Source organism: Mastomys coucha, unplaced genomic scaffold (genome assembly GCF_008632895.1).
Source record: "Mastomys coucha isolate ucsf_1 unplaced genomic scaffold, UCSF_Mcou_1 pScaffold16, whole genome shotgun sequence".
Classification (NCBI taxonomy): domain Eukaryota; kingdom Metazoa; phylum Chordata; class Mammalia; order Rodentia; family Muridae; genus Mastomys; species Mastomys coucha.
Window position 1 is genome coordinate 44,490,888 of NW_022196898.1, and position 17,469 is coordinate 44,508,356.

Here is a 17,469-nt window from a genome sequence, read left to right on the forward strand (position 1 = left end):
TTTCATCCTTACAGTTCAGGGCCCAGCCCATGAAATGCTGTTCCTGGTCAGGATGGCTCTTCCCACCTCAGTTACCAGTCCTTACAGGACTGTCCACAGGCCAACTTAATCTAGGCAATCCCTCATTGAGCTCCTCTTAGAGGATTCTTGGCTGTGAAAAGTTGACAGTTGAGAATGGAGTATCACGAGACCTTTATATTAATACTAATGCCCTACCCTATGAGGGCAGTGCTCAGGAGAGTTTCCTACTCCAATTTTGCTTGCTGTATATGGATAGGAATAAATGTTTCTGTATTTGTACAGATATAGCTATTCTTATCTGCTACTCTGAAACAGTTATTTGTACCTTCAGAGAACTGTAGGCTTGAGAGCGGGGAGCCTTGCTACCTTCCCAGGAACTAAGTGCCCTTCACAGTTTTCAGACCTCATAGTCAAATCCATTTTCATATTGATTAGTGTTTTACTTCCTTTTCTACTGCCTTGATAAAATACTGTGGCCAAGGCAACATATAAAAGAAAGCGTTTAATTTGGAGCTCATGGTTCCAGATCCATCATGGTGGGGGTCATGGCAGCAAGGAGCAGATAGGCACTGGAGCAGCAGCTCAAGCTTATATCCTTGTTCACAAATAGGCAGGGAGAGCTAGCTGGGAACAGCTAGGCTTTTGCAACTTCAAAGCCCATTGTTGGTGACACTCCTTCAACAGGGCCTTACTTCCTAATCCTCTCTGAAAGTTCCACCAGCCGAGGACCAAGCATTCAAATTTATGAGCCTATAGGGGTGGGGTGTTCTCATGAAGATGGAATTGGGGAGAAATGGACGCTCAGCCTTACCCCCACATCTTTGGAATGTGAGGACTGAGATGCTGTAAGGAAGGGAAGGGATGGTGTGGTCTTCATAGTTAAGTTTTCCCAGAGTGCCCAGTTCTGTGAAGACTCCAGGATGACCATGCCTCTGTGGCTATATGTAACTCTTTGACCCTTTGTAGTAGGTTGGCCTGATGCTGTTTATATTCTTAAGTGAATACTGGGTTCCTCAGGAAGGGTTGCCTCCTTCACACACCCAGGTGGTGCTATGTGAGCCTTCTCTCCGTTTTTGTTTTGTTTTGTTTGTTTTGTTTTTTTTTTTTTGGTTTTTCGAGACAGGGTTTCTCTGGGTAGCCCTGGCTGTCCTGGAACTCACTCTGTAGACCAGGCTGGCCTCGAACTCAGAAATCTGCCTGCCTCTGCCTCTGCTTCCCAAGTGCTGGGATTAAAGGCAAAAGCTCCACCACTGCCCAGCCCTTTACTTCACTTTAACTGGTCAGTAAAAGACCAGTGATTGGGCAGTGGAAGGAAAACGTGGGACTGGAGTCTCTAGAGGGAAGCTGAGATAGACCAAAACTGTGGTGCTGGTCAGAAACCGCAAGTAGCAAGGGGTCTTATAGCTGAGGAATAAGTATAGTACTAGATCTGCCCAATCGAGGCACATAGCTTATAATTAAAACATCTGGATTGTGTGTCTTTTATATGAGTTTATTAGTGTTGGGAATTTCAACAACAACCCTTTCCTGATAATATGGTTTAACTTATCAGAAAAAGTAATTCCTGGACTGAGATGACCTAGGGATTAAGACCTCATATGGTCTATATAAGTATGACACGCAAATTTGAGAAGCATTCTATATTTTTATGGAAAAATGCATGTGTGCGTGTGTGCATGCGTGTACACACAGAAAGAACCACCACCACCAACAGGGATCAACAATCATTAGTTTTTGATATCTCTCAATATCAATTGTCTCAATTCCCCAATAAAAAGACACAGACTAGCAGAATTTGAAAATTCCATCCTGCTGCTGCATCCAAGAAACACATCTTGTCGTCAAAGATAGGCATTACCTCAGGGTAAAAGGTTGAAAAAATACTGCAAGCAAATGGACCAAAGAAGCAAACTGGGATAGCCAATTTAGTATCTCAACAAAATAGAGTTCTAAACAGAACTAATCAAAAGAGAGAAGGGTCCTACATACTCATCAAAGGAAAAATCTACCAAGATGACATATCAACTCTTACATCTATGCTCCAAACACAAGGAGACCCAATGTTTGTACAAGAAATGCTACTACAGCTTAAATCACTTATTGACCCTCACACACTCGATAGTGGGAGATTTTAATACCTGACTCTAACCAGTGGACAGTGTGGTGGTTTGAATGTGCTTGGTCCGTGGGAAGTAACACTTAGGAGGCATGGCCTTGTTGGAATAGATATGGCCTTGTTGGAAGAGGTGTGTCATTGTGTAGGTGGGCTTTGGAGGGCTTCTGGGCTCAAGCTCTGCCCAGTGTGGAAGAAAGACCCTACTCCTGGCTGTCTGCAGAAGATAATCTTCTGGCTGCCTTTATATCAAGATCTAGAACTCTCAGCTCCTTCTCCAGTTCCATGTCTGCTTGGATGCTGCCATGCTTCCTACCATAAGAATCTCTGAAACTGTAAGCCAGCCCCACTTAAATGTTTGCCTTTATAAGAGTTACATTGATCATGCTGTCCCTCCAGAGCAATGGAACCCCAACTAAGACAGGTCTTCCAGACAAAAACTGAACAGAGAAATAATAGAGATAACAGACATTATAAAACCAAACAGACCTAACGTATCTATAGGACATTTTACCCAAAGACAAAAGAATATACCTTCATTTCTGCACCTCATAGAACTTTCTCCAAAATTGACCACATACTCAGACATAAAGTAAGTCTTACCAAATAAAAGAACATTGAAATAACTCCCTGAATCCTATCAGACAACCATGGATTAAAGCTAGAACAACTTGAAAAAAAAGAAAAAAAGCTTAAAAACTCATGGAAACTGAACAACTCTACTGGATGAAAAAAATGGGTCAAGACAGAAATAAAGAAAATACTTTCTAGAATTCAATGAAAATGAATACTCAACATACCCAAACTTAAGAGCTAAACACTAAATGCATACATAAAAAATTTGAAACAATCTGAGCAACTTAACAGCACATCTGAAAGCTCTAGAACAACAGCAAAAAAGGAAGCACAAACTGAGGGCTGAGATCAATAAAAGAGAACAAATCAAAGAATCAGTGAAACAAAAATCAACAAGATAGACAAACCCTTATCCAAACGAACTAAAAGACAGAATATCCAAATTGATAGACTCAGAGGTGAAAAGGGGGCTATAACAACAGAAATCCAGAGAATCATAAAGACATTTTAAAAACCTGCACTCAGAGGCTGGAAAGATGGCTCAGTGGTTAAGAGCACCAACTGCTCTTCCGAAGGTCCTGAGTTCAAATCCCAGCAAACACTTGGTGGCTCAAAACCATCTGTAATGAGATCTGATGCCCTCTTCTGGTGTGTCTGAAGACAGCTACAGTGTACATACATATAATAAATAAATCTTTAAAAAAAAAACCTGCACACCATCAAATTGGAAAATCTAAAAAAAGAGGATAATTTTCTCAATTGATACCACTTACCAAAGTGAAATCAAGATCAGATAAACAATTTAAACAGACCTATAACTCCTAAGGGAATAGAATCAGTCATTAAAAGTTTCCCAACTAAAAAAACCCCAGGGCCAGATGGTGTTAGTGTAGAATTCTACCAAACTGCCAAAGAATTAATGCAAATACTCCTCAAGTTATCCTATAAAGTAGAAACAGAGGAACATTGCCCAGTTCATTTTATGAGGCCACAGTCAGCCTGATACCTGAACCACAGACTCAACAAAGAAAGAGAATTTCAGACCAATTCCCTTATGAACATAGATTAAAAAACAAAACAAAACAAAACAACAACAACACACAATAAAATACTTGTAAACCAAATCTAAGAATATATTAAAAAGATCATCTGCAACGATCAAGTAGGCTTCATTCCAGAGATGCAGGGATGATTCAACATCTGTAAATCAGTAAATGTAAACAAACTAAAAGAAAAAAAAACCTCATATAATTAGATGTAGAAAAAGCCTTTGGCAAAATTCCAGTCCAACATCACTCATGATAAAAAAATCCTGGAGAAGCCCAGCATGGAGGTGCATGCCTTTAATCCCAGCACTTGGGAAGCAGAAGCAGGTGGATCTCTGAGTTCACTTAGAAGTGAGGGATACTTTAGAATTGGTTGCTAAAGCTGATGGACAGGCCCACTGACATCGGTGAAGGAAAACAGATTTTGGAAGAAGCAGGGTTTGTATTCAATAGACACTTGAACTTTAAGGGTTTTCCCTCTGTGGTAGAGAAAAGGGAAGGTAAAAGTGCTTGTGATGTTGCCAACTTGACTACAGCTGGAATGAACTAAAACCTACACTGGGTACACCCGAGTCACACCTTCCAGGTTAATCTGAGCTCCGCCTTCTCGTGGCAGCTTATATAAGAACATGGAAGAAGGAAGCTGGCTCTTTGTCTGCTTGCCCTTGCCCTTGCTGGAAAGTTCCTCACTTCACTGGCACTGGAGCCTGGTCAGGCTTCCATGTGTACTGAAGACCAGTTGAGACCCAGCCTCCTGGACCGAACAACTAGTGGATTCTTGGACTTTTCTGTTGGTAACCATTGTTGGATTAGCTGGATTATAGCCTGTAACAAAGCCACTCAAATAATATGTATAACTCATTAATATATATGAATTATATATTATATATGTGAATAGATAAATATGTATTAATATACATATATGAATATGTATAGAGGATCAGTTTGTTTTCTCTAGAAAATCCTAATACAGTGCAGTTTGTGAGATTAATGGAGATTTGAAATTCAGATAACATTACATTTGAATGTCCTAAGTCCTATGTAGGGAGTTGGGGGAAAGATTGAACGGAATGGTGTCATTCTGGTGGGAGGAAATTCTGGCTGGTACTAATGTCCCTATCTGGGTAGGAATGTGTAGCTTTTACCTGAGCTAGAAAATGTTGGGGGATTTTGCTCTTTCTTACCTGTATAAGATGAAAGGAACACAGACATTAAAGTTTGAGTTTTTTGTTTTTTTAACATATAAATTTTGTTTTGCTGACAAATTAGATGGTCCACAGAAATGAAGTCTTTGTTGCAGCTTTTCTTTTTTCCACTAAGAGCCTCAGGTCTGTGTCATGGCTTGTGGTGCTTACCTTCCCTAATCAGAAGTACAGTTCTTTTTTTTTTTTTTTTTTTTTTTTTTTTTTTTGAGACAGGGTTTCTCTGTGTAGCCCTGGCTGTCCTGGAACTCACTCTGTAGACCAGGCTGGCCTCGAACTCAGAAATCTGCCTGCCTCTGCCTCCCAAGTGCTGGGATTAAAGGCGTGCGCCACCACTGCCCGGCAGAAGTACAATTCTTAAGACCTCAGATGCATTAGAGGCCCTCCCAGCAAGAAGAGAAACAGCTATGTGTCTAGCAACTTTTGATGAGTGAATAGCAAAAAGCTGCTGTGATTTCTATATGTATTTAAATCAGTTTGTCTTTATCAGTTATAACCAGCTACACACACACACACACACACACATGCACACATGACATATATATGTATATATACATATATATGTAACTGGTTATAACTGTATATATAACATACACATATATAACATATGTAAGATATTTATTTGAACAGAAGGAAATGGGTTTGTAGGTTCAGTGGCTCAGTGGCTTCACAAATTGTGAATTACTCATACAGATTTGGAGCTTCATACATGGAAGTTCAGGGCTTATTTAAAATTGAAATTGATTATGTCAACACATTTTATTTTATTTTTTTTAAGATTTATTTATTACATGTAAGTACACTGTAGCTGGCTTCAGATACCCCAGAAGAGGTATAAGAGGGCATCAGATCTCATTACAGATGGTTGTGAGCCACCATGTGGTTGCTGTGATTTGAACTTGGACCTTTGGAAGAGCCGTCAGTGCTCTTTACTGCTGAGCCATCTCTCCAGCTTGTGTCAAAACATTTTAAACCCAAGACAGTATTTCCCATTTCTGCTTAACTGCATCTTAAAGTCAGCAGAAGAAACAGATAGTTTTAGACCTTTGCTTTTTGGTTGCTTCTTTATTCTGCTTAGTTCATGCTTGTGAATGTCTTGATAAATGAGCAAAGATCACTTGTCTTGTGTGTAGCTTTGTGTGTGTACTTCAATTAACACAGTATGCTATATGGAACCTTCCCTGTGTTTGGATGTGGTGTTGAGGTGTTGTGGTCTGAGTAGTCTAGAAAATTCTCTGAAGAGTGAAAGGCAAATGACCTTTGTTCATGTGAGCTTAACATTTAGTTAAAATTATAAACAGATAGAATAGATTATAGAGAATATAATATAGTGGAGAAAGTTTTGGAGACTTTGGAGTCAAAATTCAGATGTCTCTCTTGGTTCCAAATATAGGGTCTTATTTGATTCTCAGAAAAACACTGTGGGTGATGTCTCCTTTACACTTCTGTAGCTGCAGTTCCATGGGCTCTGATGTCCTTTTCTGTGGCCCCAGACATTCATGTGGTGCACACACGTGCAGGAAAGACACTTAATACATAAAATAAAAGTAAGTTTCACTTGCCTAAAGACATTCAGCTATTACATTACAGTGCCAGAGTTTGGATCCAGGTTTACACTTGAAGCCTATTCTTTTTATCTCTATAGGACATAAAGTCAAGTCTTCAGTTTGAGGGTCAAGACTATCCTATTAAAGATGTTACTGCAACATGTCATCCTTGGTCTTGATCTCCATAAATCTTAGTTCCCACCTTTGGTTGGTCTATGCCAAAAAGATGAAGATGAGGTGTCTATTCTGATGGTTTGCCACTTAGGTCCACTAACTCCTATCTTTTTTGTTTTGTTTTGTTTTTCGAGACAGGGTTTCTCTGTATAGCCCTGGCTGTCCTGGAACTCACTCTGTAGACCAGGCTGGCCTCAAACTCAGAAATCCGCCTGCCTCTGCCTCCCAAGTGCTGGGACTAAAGGTATGCGCCACCACCGCCTGACCACTAAGTCCTATCTTTATTCGATTACTCCCTGCTGTTGGAAATAGTCTGTTCCTTGTTCTATTTGTGACAAAGTTTGTCCAAAGTCAAAAAAGGTGTGTGAGTTTAGGAACAGGAAAAGCGTGCAAATAAAGGCTTTGAGCATCTTTTAAAAAGAGAAGTGACCACCCAGGCAGTGGTGGCTCCTAGCATTCATGAGGCAGAGGCAGCAGATCACTGTGAGTTTGAGGCCAGCCTGGTCTAAAGAGCCAGTTCCAGGGCCACAGAGAGAAACCCTGTCTCAACCACCAACTCCTCCCCCCCAAAAAAATCAGTGACCAAAGAGGATATAGGTCCTGTGTTGTGTGTGTTGTTGCAATCTGTGGTATTCCTGGCCTGCCTGAGTTTCCCTTTTCTTCTAGCAGTGGGGGGTTGTAGGGCGGAAGAAGGGGAGGAGTCGGGGAACCAAGACATTGAACACCAAATATGCCTTCGTTTTTGTTTTCCTTGCAAGCCAGTTGCTACACCTAATTCTCTTGCTCACTCTTCCCCATATTTGCTTATTTTATATTTTTCTTTACAGTGTTAAATAAACAGTTCTTTTTAAGAATGGTGTTTTTATTTTTAAAGATTTATTTAGCCTGTGTGTGTGTGTGTGTGTGTGGGTGTGTGGGTGTGTGGGTGTGGGTGTGTGGTGTGTATGGGGAGGGGGAGTTGCGGGAGCGCAGATGCATGTGCACATGAAGGCCTGAAGAGGGTGTTGGGTGTCCTGTATTGTTCTCTACCTACTCCTCTGAGGTAGAGTCTCACATTTTTCTCCACTACACTGGAAGCTAGCAAGTCCCAGCAATCGTATCTCTGACCCCTTGAAGCTGAGGCTTATGGGAACTCTTGGCTTGTTACATGGGTGCTGAGATATAAACGGCAGTGTTACGATTGCACACTCCCTCTAAGCCATCTCTCAAACCCCTATCTTCTTAGCCTGTAAAAACTTGCTTATTTGGGGCTGGCGAGACCGTTCAGCAGCTGAAAGCGCTTGCACAAGCCTCTCCAGACCTCGTGGGGGAAGAGAACTGACTCCCAAAGAGTTTCCTCTGACCTCCGCATGTATGCAGTGCTCCCACCTCTGCATGTATGCAGTGCTCCCACCTCCGCATGTATGCAGTGCTCCCAAAAATGCCTCATATACACACACAAAATTAAAATGTGCTTATTTTATTGTGTGGAAAGGAAACATGATTCTGTGGTGTAAAACATCTGGTATTCAAGGCCTATATACATCCGCGACATTTGCAAAACCATTTTCTTTATTGGCACTAAGGTGGGAGAAGCCAACCTCACTCTGGGTGTCAGGAAGAAGATCCAGAAGTATACCAACTGTTCTACCAGATTCTTGGGATGTTTTTGTTGCCTGGGGTGGAGGTGTGGCACTCCAGTGGCGATCAGAGGACAGCTTCTGTCCCTCCACAATGTGGGTGCATGGGTTTGACCTGAAATGCGGTAGGGAAGCACCTTTACTTGTTTGACCGGCTCGCTGGCCCCTCCAGGTGCTTGGAGTACTTAGCATCCATTCTATGGACCAGCCTTCTCTGTGCTCATTATCAGATTTATCTCGATGTACTTTCCTCTGAAGTGTTTTTTTTTTTTTTCTCTTTGTCACAAGGTTTATAGAGCTGTAGAGAGAAAAGGCCGTATTATTACCTCACAACTTAGGCTAGCTATGAAATAGAACACCTGATGTGAAAAGTCTCACCTGTCCTAAGATGTGTGTTTGGTAGGATTTCAGGACTGGAAAAGGAATGGGGGAAATATATGAACATAATATATGTGTTGTGTGGGAGACACAGAGGGAGGCACAGGGATCCAGGAAACTCCATCTTTTTGCTCATGTGAGAGGAAGCATTATAACTTGGACTTCATGGTATTGCTAAGGTCCAAGAAAATGTGTGTGTCTTTTTCTACTGAACACTGCCTCTTCCATAATTCTAAGCCTGAGTTTCAGAGAGATGAAGAAAAGGGAAAACTAGACATGGCTGTTGACGTCTGCAATCCCAGTGCTTGGAGGCCAGGGTAGGCTACATGGGGAGACCAGGTCTCAGTTTCTCTCACACACAGCTTCATAACATATATAGTGTAATTCAACTTTGGGGTTTTGTTTGTTTGTTTGTTTGGTTGGTTGGTTGGTTGTTTTTTTGTATGTTTAAAGCTTCTTGAGTACAGGAGAAAACAAATAAATAGACTTTAAAAGTTTTGTTCTTGACTAGCAAAGGGAACCATGAGCAGAGACTTCGTTGTTCTAGGATGGCTTTGGAGTTCAAGGTAGTGGTGATAGTGCAAGGCTGGACTCAGTTTCCCCTTTGAGTTTGTACTGTGCCTAAAGATATAACATTAACAAGAATATAGCTTATCCTGCTAGGGAAACTTGTATTCAGTGACTGTGAATAAAGGGTCAGACCACTTGATCCCTAGAGGCCCTGTGTGAAAGCTGTCCCAGTTTTAGCATGTCCTTGCCATGGCTGGCAGGCACAGGCTCTCTCCATCTGCACTTGCTTACGAAGTTGTCTCTGGTCCTGTTTCTGGGTATGTGAGGAGGCAATGCGAAAGTGCAGAGGGTTGTGATGGGGATAGAAGAGCTTTACATGTTAGAGGGTGGTAAGCAGAGTCCCAAGCAACTGTACTTGGTCTGTGGAGGGCACGCTTCATTCTCCATTAAATAATAGGGCCATTAGCTTGGAGGTGGTGTCTGAGGGTAGATTTACCAGTCCATCATACAGTTTACAAGAGAGATCTTTGCACTGATAGAGCTTACATTATGGTATCATTAAACTAGTAGTTACTAATTTGAGAAAAGCTTAAATGAATTAATTCCAAGGACAGGCAAAACTTGCATCAGTTACTTGTGACAAATTATTAAATGTCCCAATCTTTTAATACTCAATAAGCTTTGGGGAGGAGCTGTGTTCGAACCTATCTTAGACAGCCCATCTCCTGCTTTTTTTGTTCTTTGTGTAATAACTTGCGGTGCTCTGTTCAGTGAGAGAGTGGAGGTAACTGTGTTTACTGTCTCACACAGGCCTCTCCTAAAGGGTCTGACCTCTTCTTACCCAGTGGAAAGTCCTACCCATCTGTCTCCATGTAGATACAGAATTATGAGGACTTTAATACCTTAAACCAGTGTCACCCACATCTTGGTTGCATGCTTGGGGAACTGTTTTCCCTGCCTAAGAGCTTCCTTTCTGTACTTTCCCTCCTAGGACACAATGAAGCTGGCAAAGACACAGACTCAGCTTTGAGAGCTGAAGTCTCTTCCATACATACCTTGAAGGGCCACCAGGCTGGTGACCAGCATCCCCCAGGCCTTTACTTGCAGGAGGCCTGAACTGAGAGTGCCGTTGAGATGGCTGAAGTCAGGGTGTGACCTTTGTCTCTGTCTTATCTCTGTGTGGTTCTCTGTTCCAGGTTAAAAAGAGAATCATGGGTCAAAAGAGGGCTCCGGAAGGCAGAGCCTCCTTTTGTAGCATTTCCTATGTAATCTCAAAGAAGGCCTGGCAGCTTCACTCACTTCCTGAACAAATATTTTTGATATCTGTGAGCTGTGATGTTTATATTTAAATGTAGTGAATTAACACAGAATCTAGCATTCGCCAGAGGCAGAGAAACAAGTAGGCTTCCAGGAGCTCTAGAGTTTTGACAGAAAAGTAAAACAGATTACCCTGGACCTTGGGGACTTTGTGCTTTTGCTAGATTTGATTCATTATAAACAGTCTTCTGGAGTGGATCTAGTCACTTAGCCTAAGTTCAAATCTCAGGTGCTGGAGTAGAGCTGGGGCTTCTGCCTCTGTGTGTGAGCGCTGAGTATGAGTCGTCACGGGACAACAGTAACACCTCCTGAAAGTCTGTAGGGAATAATACAAGCGCAAACCCTGGCATACACTGAGTACCCGGTACATGGTGGGCATTGTTTTTTAATATCGCCTGTTGCCTATCAGCTCCTACTTTCCAGACGGAACCTTATTTCTGCAGCTGGTCATAGGTGTTGAGTGCTTAAGTCGCCTGAGGGGATATAGACATCCCTTCTTAAGGAAAAGTCAGCTCAGGTAGAAACACTCGGGGTGTATTAGGAGTCTATGAACACTGGGTTTAAGGAGTGAGGAGTGCTGCACCTCATTCTGGTGTGCAGCACTTGGCACTGTGCTCAGGATGCACACAGTAAGTATTCATTCAGTGAACGAAGAGGGGGCAGGGGAATGGCTACTCTAGCAGTTGAGCTAGAGCTGAGTGGCTGCACAAATACAATAAGATTGCCTAGAGCAGCGGCTCTCAACCTTCCCAATGCCAGGACTCTTTAATACAGCCCCACGCGTTGTGGTGACCTGCAGCCATAAAGTTATTTTGTTCCTGCTTATAACTAATTTTGCTACTGTTATAAATCATAATGTAAATATCTGATAGACAGTTCACAGGTTGAGGACCACTGGTCTAGAGCCTCATACTAGGCTAACTTGATTAGGCTTTGTAGACACTGAGAAGCCATTAATTCTGAGTGCCAGCACAGCATATACAAGCTGACCTTCTAGATATGTCTTCTCGCAGTCTAGAATGGATTGGGACAGTACTTAGAGCTGGTGGCCCATTTATTGAACAGTAAGCCTTGTAGAAAGTGGTAATCACAAGGATCTTACTTGCTAAAGTCTAGAGAAATACTTCAGTTGTGATTCAAGAGACTTGGAGAACATATTTGGAAAGAAGAGAATAAATGTAGGACAAACTCGTAGTAACTCACTTGGGTAAAGAAAATGAGGAACCAGGGTTTTGATGGAGAGTCATGGACAGATATAAGTCTCAGGAAGACAAATTTGAGGAGATGGTGGAGCTACCCAGAACTGGCTCAACATTAGTGGGATACTTGGTTAAAACACTTGAAGTAGAGCTAGAAAAAGTGATTGTGGGTCACTTGCAAAGTGCAGGTTTAAGTCAGGGTAGATACAAGCTTGAGAGAGGGTAGAAAAGGCAGAATCGGTAAGGACTTGGGTTTGATAGATGGGAGGGGGAAATACAGGCAAAACAGGAGAGCAAGCAAACAAGTCAAAGAACACTCACAGAACCCAAGAAAGAAGATTTCAGTGGAAGAAAGTATAGACTGTTATGTACCAGGTCATACAGGCAGGTAACAGAAAGCGAGCAAGGAAGAAAATAGAGGTCAAACTGGAGTGAAATGGAGCATTTGAATCATTAGTAACCGTAGAAGAGAATGGGAATGTTTACTAGATGGCCCTTCCTCTCAGATTTTTATTTTCTGTGGATGGAGAGCAGAAATAATATTTATTTGTTTACTGATGTGATCTAGCTATGTAGCCCAGGCCCAAAACTTATGATCAGTCTTGGTTTCCATGCTGTGTTGATGGCTTCTTTAAAAATTTCATATGAGGCTGGCATATGGTTTAGTGGTAAAATCTAGGTCCTGGGTTCAATCTGTGGCACTGAGAAAAGTTCATACAGACAGTAAGCTTTTTTAAAGCCACTGTATATCTGACAGTGTCTCTCTTCTCAAATATTGGTTGGTAGTTTGGCTAGGTATAGAATTCTTGGTAGAAAATACTTTATTTTTCACCCACAGAATTTTTGAAAGTTTGCTCTCAGATGGGCCCTTTATAAAGCTTGACTAGGGTTGTCACATTTATTGTATTGTTGTGGTAATGAAGCACACGGTACTGTTCTGTGGAGGTGGCATGCCCACTATGAAGGACACAGTGATCAGAAGCCTTGCTGTCTTGGTGAGCTCAAGACCCAGAGTGACAATTGAGGATCCTGTCAACTTCCTGACTTCTGATTCTAGGAAACTGAACTCATGGGGGCCAGCCACACGTTTGCTTTATTTTTATTTTTTTAATCCAGTAGTTTGAGTGGATTCCTCTTTCTTAGAGCTGAATGCTTCCTTGGGCAATCACCCATTTTAGTTCAAACCCATCTCTGTCTATTTGAGGAAATACAGCTTCATCTCTGGGAGAACTCCAGAGTAAGCATCAAAAGGCCTAGGTTGTAGACCTGTATTTTTACTAGCCCAGTCAATGAGTGCCATTAAATAATGACCTCCTAAAATAGTCACCTCCTAATGACTCAGTCTTCTAAAGAGAATGAAAGGCATTCTATAAAGACTTGGAGTAGTAAAGATGTAATTACCTTTGTATATATGCTTTGTAGAAAGGTGTAAGATAAGGTGTATCTGCCAATTGGGGGGTCAGCAGAGGACTGGGTAATGGGAAAGATACTCAAGGGAACTGCTATCTGGGACCTCAAATAGCCACTTGAAACTCCCACTGTGTGCCCTGCTCACTGCTCCTCTGATGGCATTAGGGGTCTTAGGGACTCACCTGTGACTAGAACAGAGAGAAAATGGCCATGAATGAAGATTTCTGGCTTCTGGCTTCTGGCACAGCACTGGTAGGTCCCACTGTCTGATGTTGTAGCTTGTTCTATGGCAAACACTAACTGGGATGACTTTTCAGTGTCGCCATCTGTCCCAGGATCCCTTTTAACCTTTAGCTGTTCTAAGCTGGTCTCAGGGGAGCAGTTCAAAGGTCTGTCTTTGCACCAGAAGAGTGTTAGTCCCTCAGCTTCATCTTTCTTGTGCCACAAAGTACAGGTGAAGTCCAGTCGCCCTCCCTTCTGGGATACTGAGCTGGTGACACGAATACACCCTGGAACGGAATGCAGAAGTTACCTGGGGGAAGCTAGGGCTCCTCCGATCCCACCTAGCTGGTCCTTGTCACTAGAATACAGTCTGACACTGGCAGATGGGAAACACAACTTCTAATTGCTTCTGTGACAGTCAGAACACTGCCTGCTTCTTCTAATTCTCCTGCAAAGTGAGAGTTAAGGGACCAGATATGTACAGATAAAGCTTCTACACCATGCTGCTGGGGCCATGACAAATCAAACACGAGCCCTGTCTTACTCAGGGTTTCTATTCCTGCACAAACATCATGACCAAGAAGCAAGTTGGGGAGGAAAGGGTTTATTCAGCTTACTTCCACATTGCTGTTGATCACCAGAGGAAGTCAGGACTGGAACTCAAGCAAGTCAGGAAGCAAGAGCTGATGCAGAGGCCATGGAGTGATGTTCCTTACTGGCTTGCTTGCCCTGGCTTGCTCAGCCTGCTCTCTTATAGAACCCAAGACTTCCAGCCCAGGGATGGCACCAACCACAAGGGGCCCTACCCCATTGATCACTAATGGAGAAAATGCACCACAGCTGGGTCTTATGGAGGCACTTCCCCAACTGAAGCTCCCTTTTCTGTGATAACTCCAGCCTGTGTCAAGTTGACACACAAAACCAGCCAGTACAAGTCCCATCTTAGTCACTTTTCAATGGCTGTGACAAAACACTATGACCAAGGCAAACTTGGAAAAGGAAGTGTTTACTTATTCTGGGAGGGTTAGAGTCCATGATGTCAGAGTAGAAGCCTGGTGGCAGGAACAGCGGAGAACTCACATCTCAAACTGGAAGCAGGAGACAGAGCACAGTGAGAATGGGGAGAAGATCTTGATACCTCAAGCCTGCACCCAAGTGACACATCTCCAGCAGAGTCATGGCTTAATCCTTCCCCAGCAGCCACTACCAGGGAACAAGTATTCAAATGCCCAAGGTTTGCTAGGACATTTCATTCAAACCATCACAGCTCCGCTCTCAAGTGTACAGCCCAAAGTAAAATTGGCAAAAATAATGTACTTTGTTCAGGCCATGGTCCCTGGATAGAGGTGGAGGCAGTAGCATGGATGTCCTCGGGCCTGGAGGTGGTAGGGTGGGTGGGTGGGTAGGGGGAAGCCATACACAGTCAGGAGAACGTGCCTGCCAAACAAAGGTTTGTTGCTGTGTGAACGGATGCAAACAGGTGCTCTGGACTGTCTTCCTACTTGAAGGAGAGAAACTGGTTCTAAAATCATAAAGTCAAATTTCTAGGACGGTATAGCCTGTCTTTGGCTACTTTGTGGATTCTTCTTTCTTCCACCCCTTTTCTTCTACCCTTTTAACCCCCAACACTAGATGGGAGAGAAAAAGGGTAGAGGGGAAAAGGGCGATGGGGTGTTGAGATCCTTGGGGCAAGTTTGCTCTTCCCGGGCAGTATATCTAATTTCTTGTTTCATCTTTGCACACTAATACTACTTAATAAGCTGCAGTCAATAGCAGCCAACCAACAAGCCACTCCGTCTCTCGGGGCTCTAGCACTTATGTACCCTCTGTAAAGTCCCGGAATTCCAAACGTCACACAATCACAGAAACTCTCTGCAGCTGGAAAAATCACGCCCTTGCTAGAGCATGAGGCAAATCATAGTCAGCTGCTGCAGATGATCTGAAGCAGCCCCAGGTTCCACACCTGGGATTAAAATGAAAGCATATTTCATAATATTTCTGTGTTCTTCAAAGAAACCAAAATTCTCACTACAGGAAGGCCTTATTGAAATCTACAGGAAGTAAAGAGAAAAAAGAGATGGTGTGAGCAGGAGATGAAGCTTCAGGCAAGTAGAACAGGGATTAGAGATGATAGGAGAGGTTCTCAGGCACATTTTCAAGCCAAAGATCAGAAGCAATGAAGCCTCAAACCTTCTCCTCTGATGATATGATTCCACCAGGGTAGCAGTGACCAGGCAAGCCCTGAAGAAATCCCTCAAGGGCAAACAGGTCCCTGAAAATAAGGGTTGGGGGTGGGGAACAGCAAACAATGGAGCCGCAAGGGGAGCAAAGTTGAGTGGCAAACTGAAAAAAGGAAAAGATTGGGCAAGCTGCATGAGAGTGGCAAACGAAGGCTTTCTCATCAGGGGAAGACAGGCGTATGGCCACCTTCTCTCAGCACACTTCGTGGCAGTGGAATACCAAGGGACCTCACCTGGTTCACTGACACCATGAGTCCAGGGACAGTGTGTGCACAAGATCCCTCCATGGTTGCTACACGTTGTTGTACTGTTTCAGCATCTGAGCAAAATCTACTGCATGGATGCTGCTAGAAGGTGGACCCCCCTTTACCACCCCCACCCCCCCGGCAGACTGATTAATCGTGGCCAGTGTGGGACCTGCCAAACGGAGCTGATGTGCCCTGTACTTGCTGCCTTCTGTCACAGTGCAGTGATGGTGGCTGCTGTAAGACTGCCCTGGAAGCCCACCCGTGGATGGAGCATGAACTATTGCTTTGTTCTTCCAGCTGTCGCCCCTCTTCAAAGGGCAAAGACCTCAAAGGGAAATGATCGTTTTTTTGTGCATGGGTTTAAGCTGTATTAAACTTTTAAAAGGCTTATTCATTTTTATGTGTATGAGTGATTTGCCTGCATGCATGTTTATGTACCATGTGCATCACTGGTGTCCAAGGAGGTTAGATTTATTTTATGTGTATGAGTACACTATAGCTGTACAGATGGCCATGAGACATCATGTGTGTGGCTGCTGGGAATTGAACTCAGGACCTCTGCCGGCCCAGCTCGCTTTGGCCCCGCTCACTCCGACATAATACACTGTAGTTGTCTTCAGATGCATCAGAAGAGGGCGTCAGATCTTATTACGGGTGGTTGTGAGCCACCATGTGGTTGCTGGGATCCGAACTCAGGACCTTCAGAAGAGCAGTCAATGCTCTTACCCGCTGAGCCATCTTGCCAGCCCCCCAAGGAGGTTAGACAAGGGTAATGGATTCCCTGGAACTGGAGTTATGGATAGTAGTGAACCACCATATGGGTGCTGGGAATTGAACCAGGTCTTCTGTGAAAGCAGCAAGCACTTTTAACTGCTGAGCCATTACTCTAACCCCTCAGCTGCTTTAAAAATACATATCTGCACTGTGCTCCAGTATTTCTAAATGTTCAGTAGGTGTGATGGTTTGTATATGCTCGGCCCAGGGAGGGGCACTATTAGAAGGTGTGGCCCTGTTGGAGTAGATGTGTCACTGTGGGTGTGGGCTTTAAGACCCTTATCCTAGCTGCCTTCAGATGAGGATGTAGAACTCTCAGCTCCTCCTGCACCATGCCTGCCTGGATGCTTCCATGTTCCTGCTTTCATGATAATGGACTGAATCTCTGAACCTGTAAGCCAGCCCCAACTAAATGTTATTTTTATAAGAGTTGCCTTGGTCATAGTGTCTGTTCACAGCAGTAAAACCCTAATTGAGACAATAGGTTTCCAAAGATAGATTTGAAAAGATGCTCTTACATTATCAGAAAATTTATATTCTAATTATTTTGTCCAGGAGTCAGATGTTTTTATTTCCTGCTCATGTGGTCAGAGTTGGCACAGATTGTAGCAGAAGGAGGCAGACTTGGGGGTGCCCTAGTCTCTGCTGGTACAAGCTTGAACCCCTCCTATACCAAAGTCAAAACCAGGTTGGTTGTGAGGAGTATTGCCTGCATGACCGCAGTGGGATGACTCCAAGCTCTGTCCTCCTTACACCGTGACAGATACACACCAAAGTTTATGATTACGTATTCTTAAAGGTTTCTCAGGAAGCTGCCCTCCCTTCCTCCCTCCCTCCCTTCCTTTCTTTTTTTTCTTTTTTTTTTTTTTTTTT

The 17,469-nt window shown here is 43.2% G+C and overlaps 1 protein-coding gene across 2 annotated transcripts in view; it reads right to left on the reverse strand.

Moving 5' to 3' along the window:
- Positions 1-8,300: 8,300 nt before the first annotated feature.
- Positions 8,301-17,469, reverse strand: part of Cd160 (CD160 molecule) — a 16,181-nt gene continuing 7,012 nt past the window's right edge. The window contains exons 3-5 of one of the 2 annotated variants that reach the window (XM_031374915.1): positions 13,295-13,621; positions 10,242-10,373; positions 8,301-8,596 (exon numbers count right to left, since the gene is read on the reverse strand). In XM_031374915.1, the coding sequence (XP_031230775.1) occupies positions 8,589-8,596; positions 10,242-10,373; positions 13,295-13,621 (467 nt within the window). In that variant the 3' untranslated portion in view covers positions 8,301-8,588. Of the gene's footprint in view, positions 8,597-10,191; positions 10,374-13,294; positions 13,622-17,469 lie in introns of those variants that run through there. The other variant, XM_031374914.1, reaches the window with a different exon arrangement.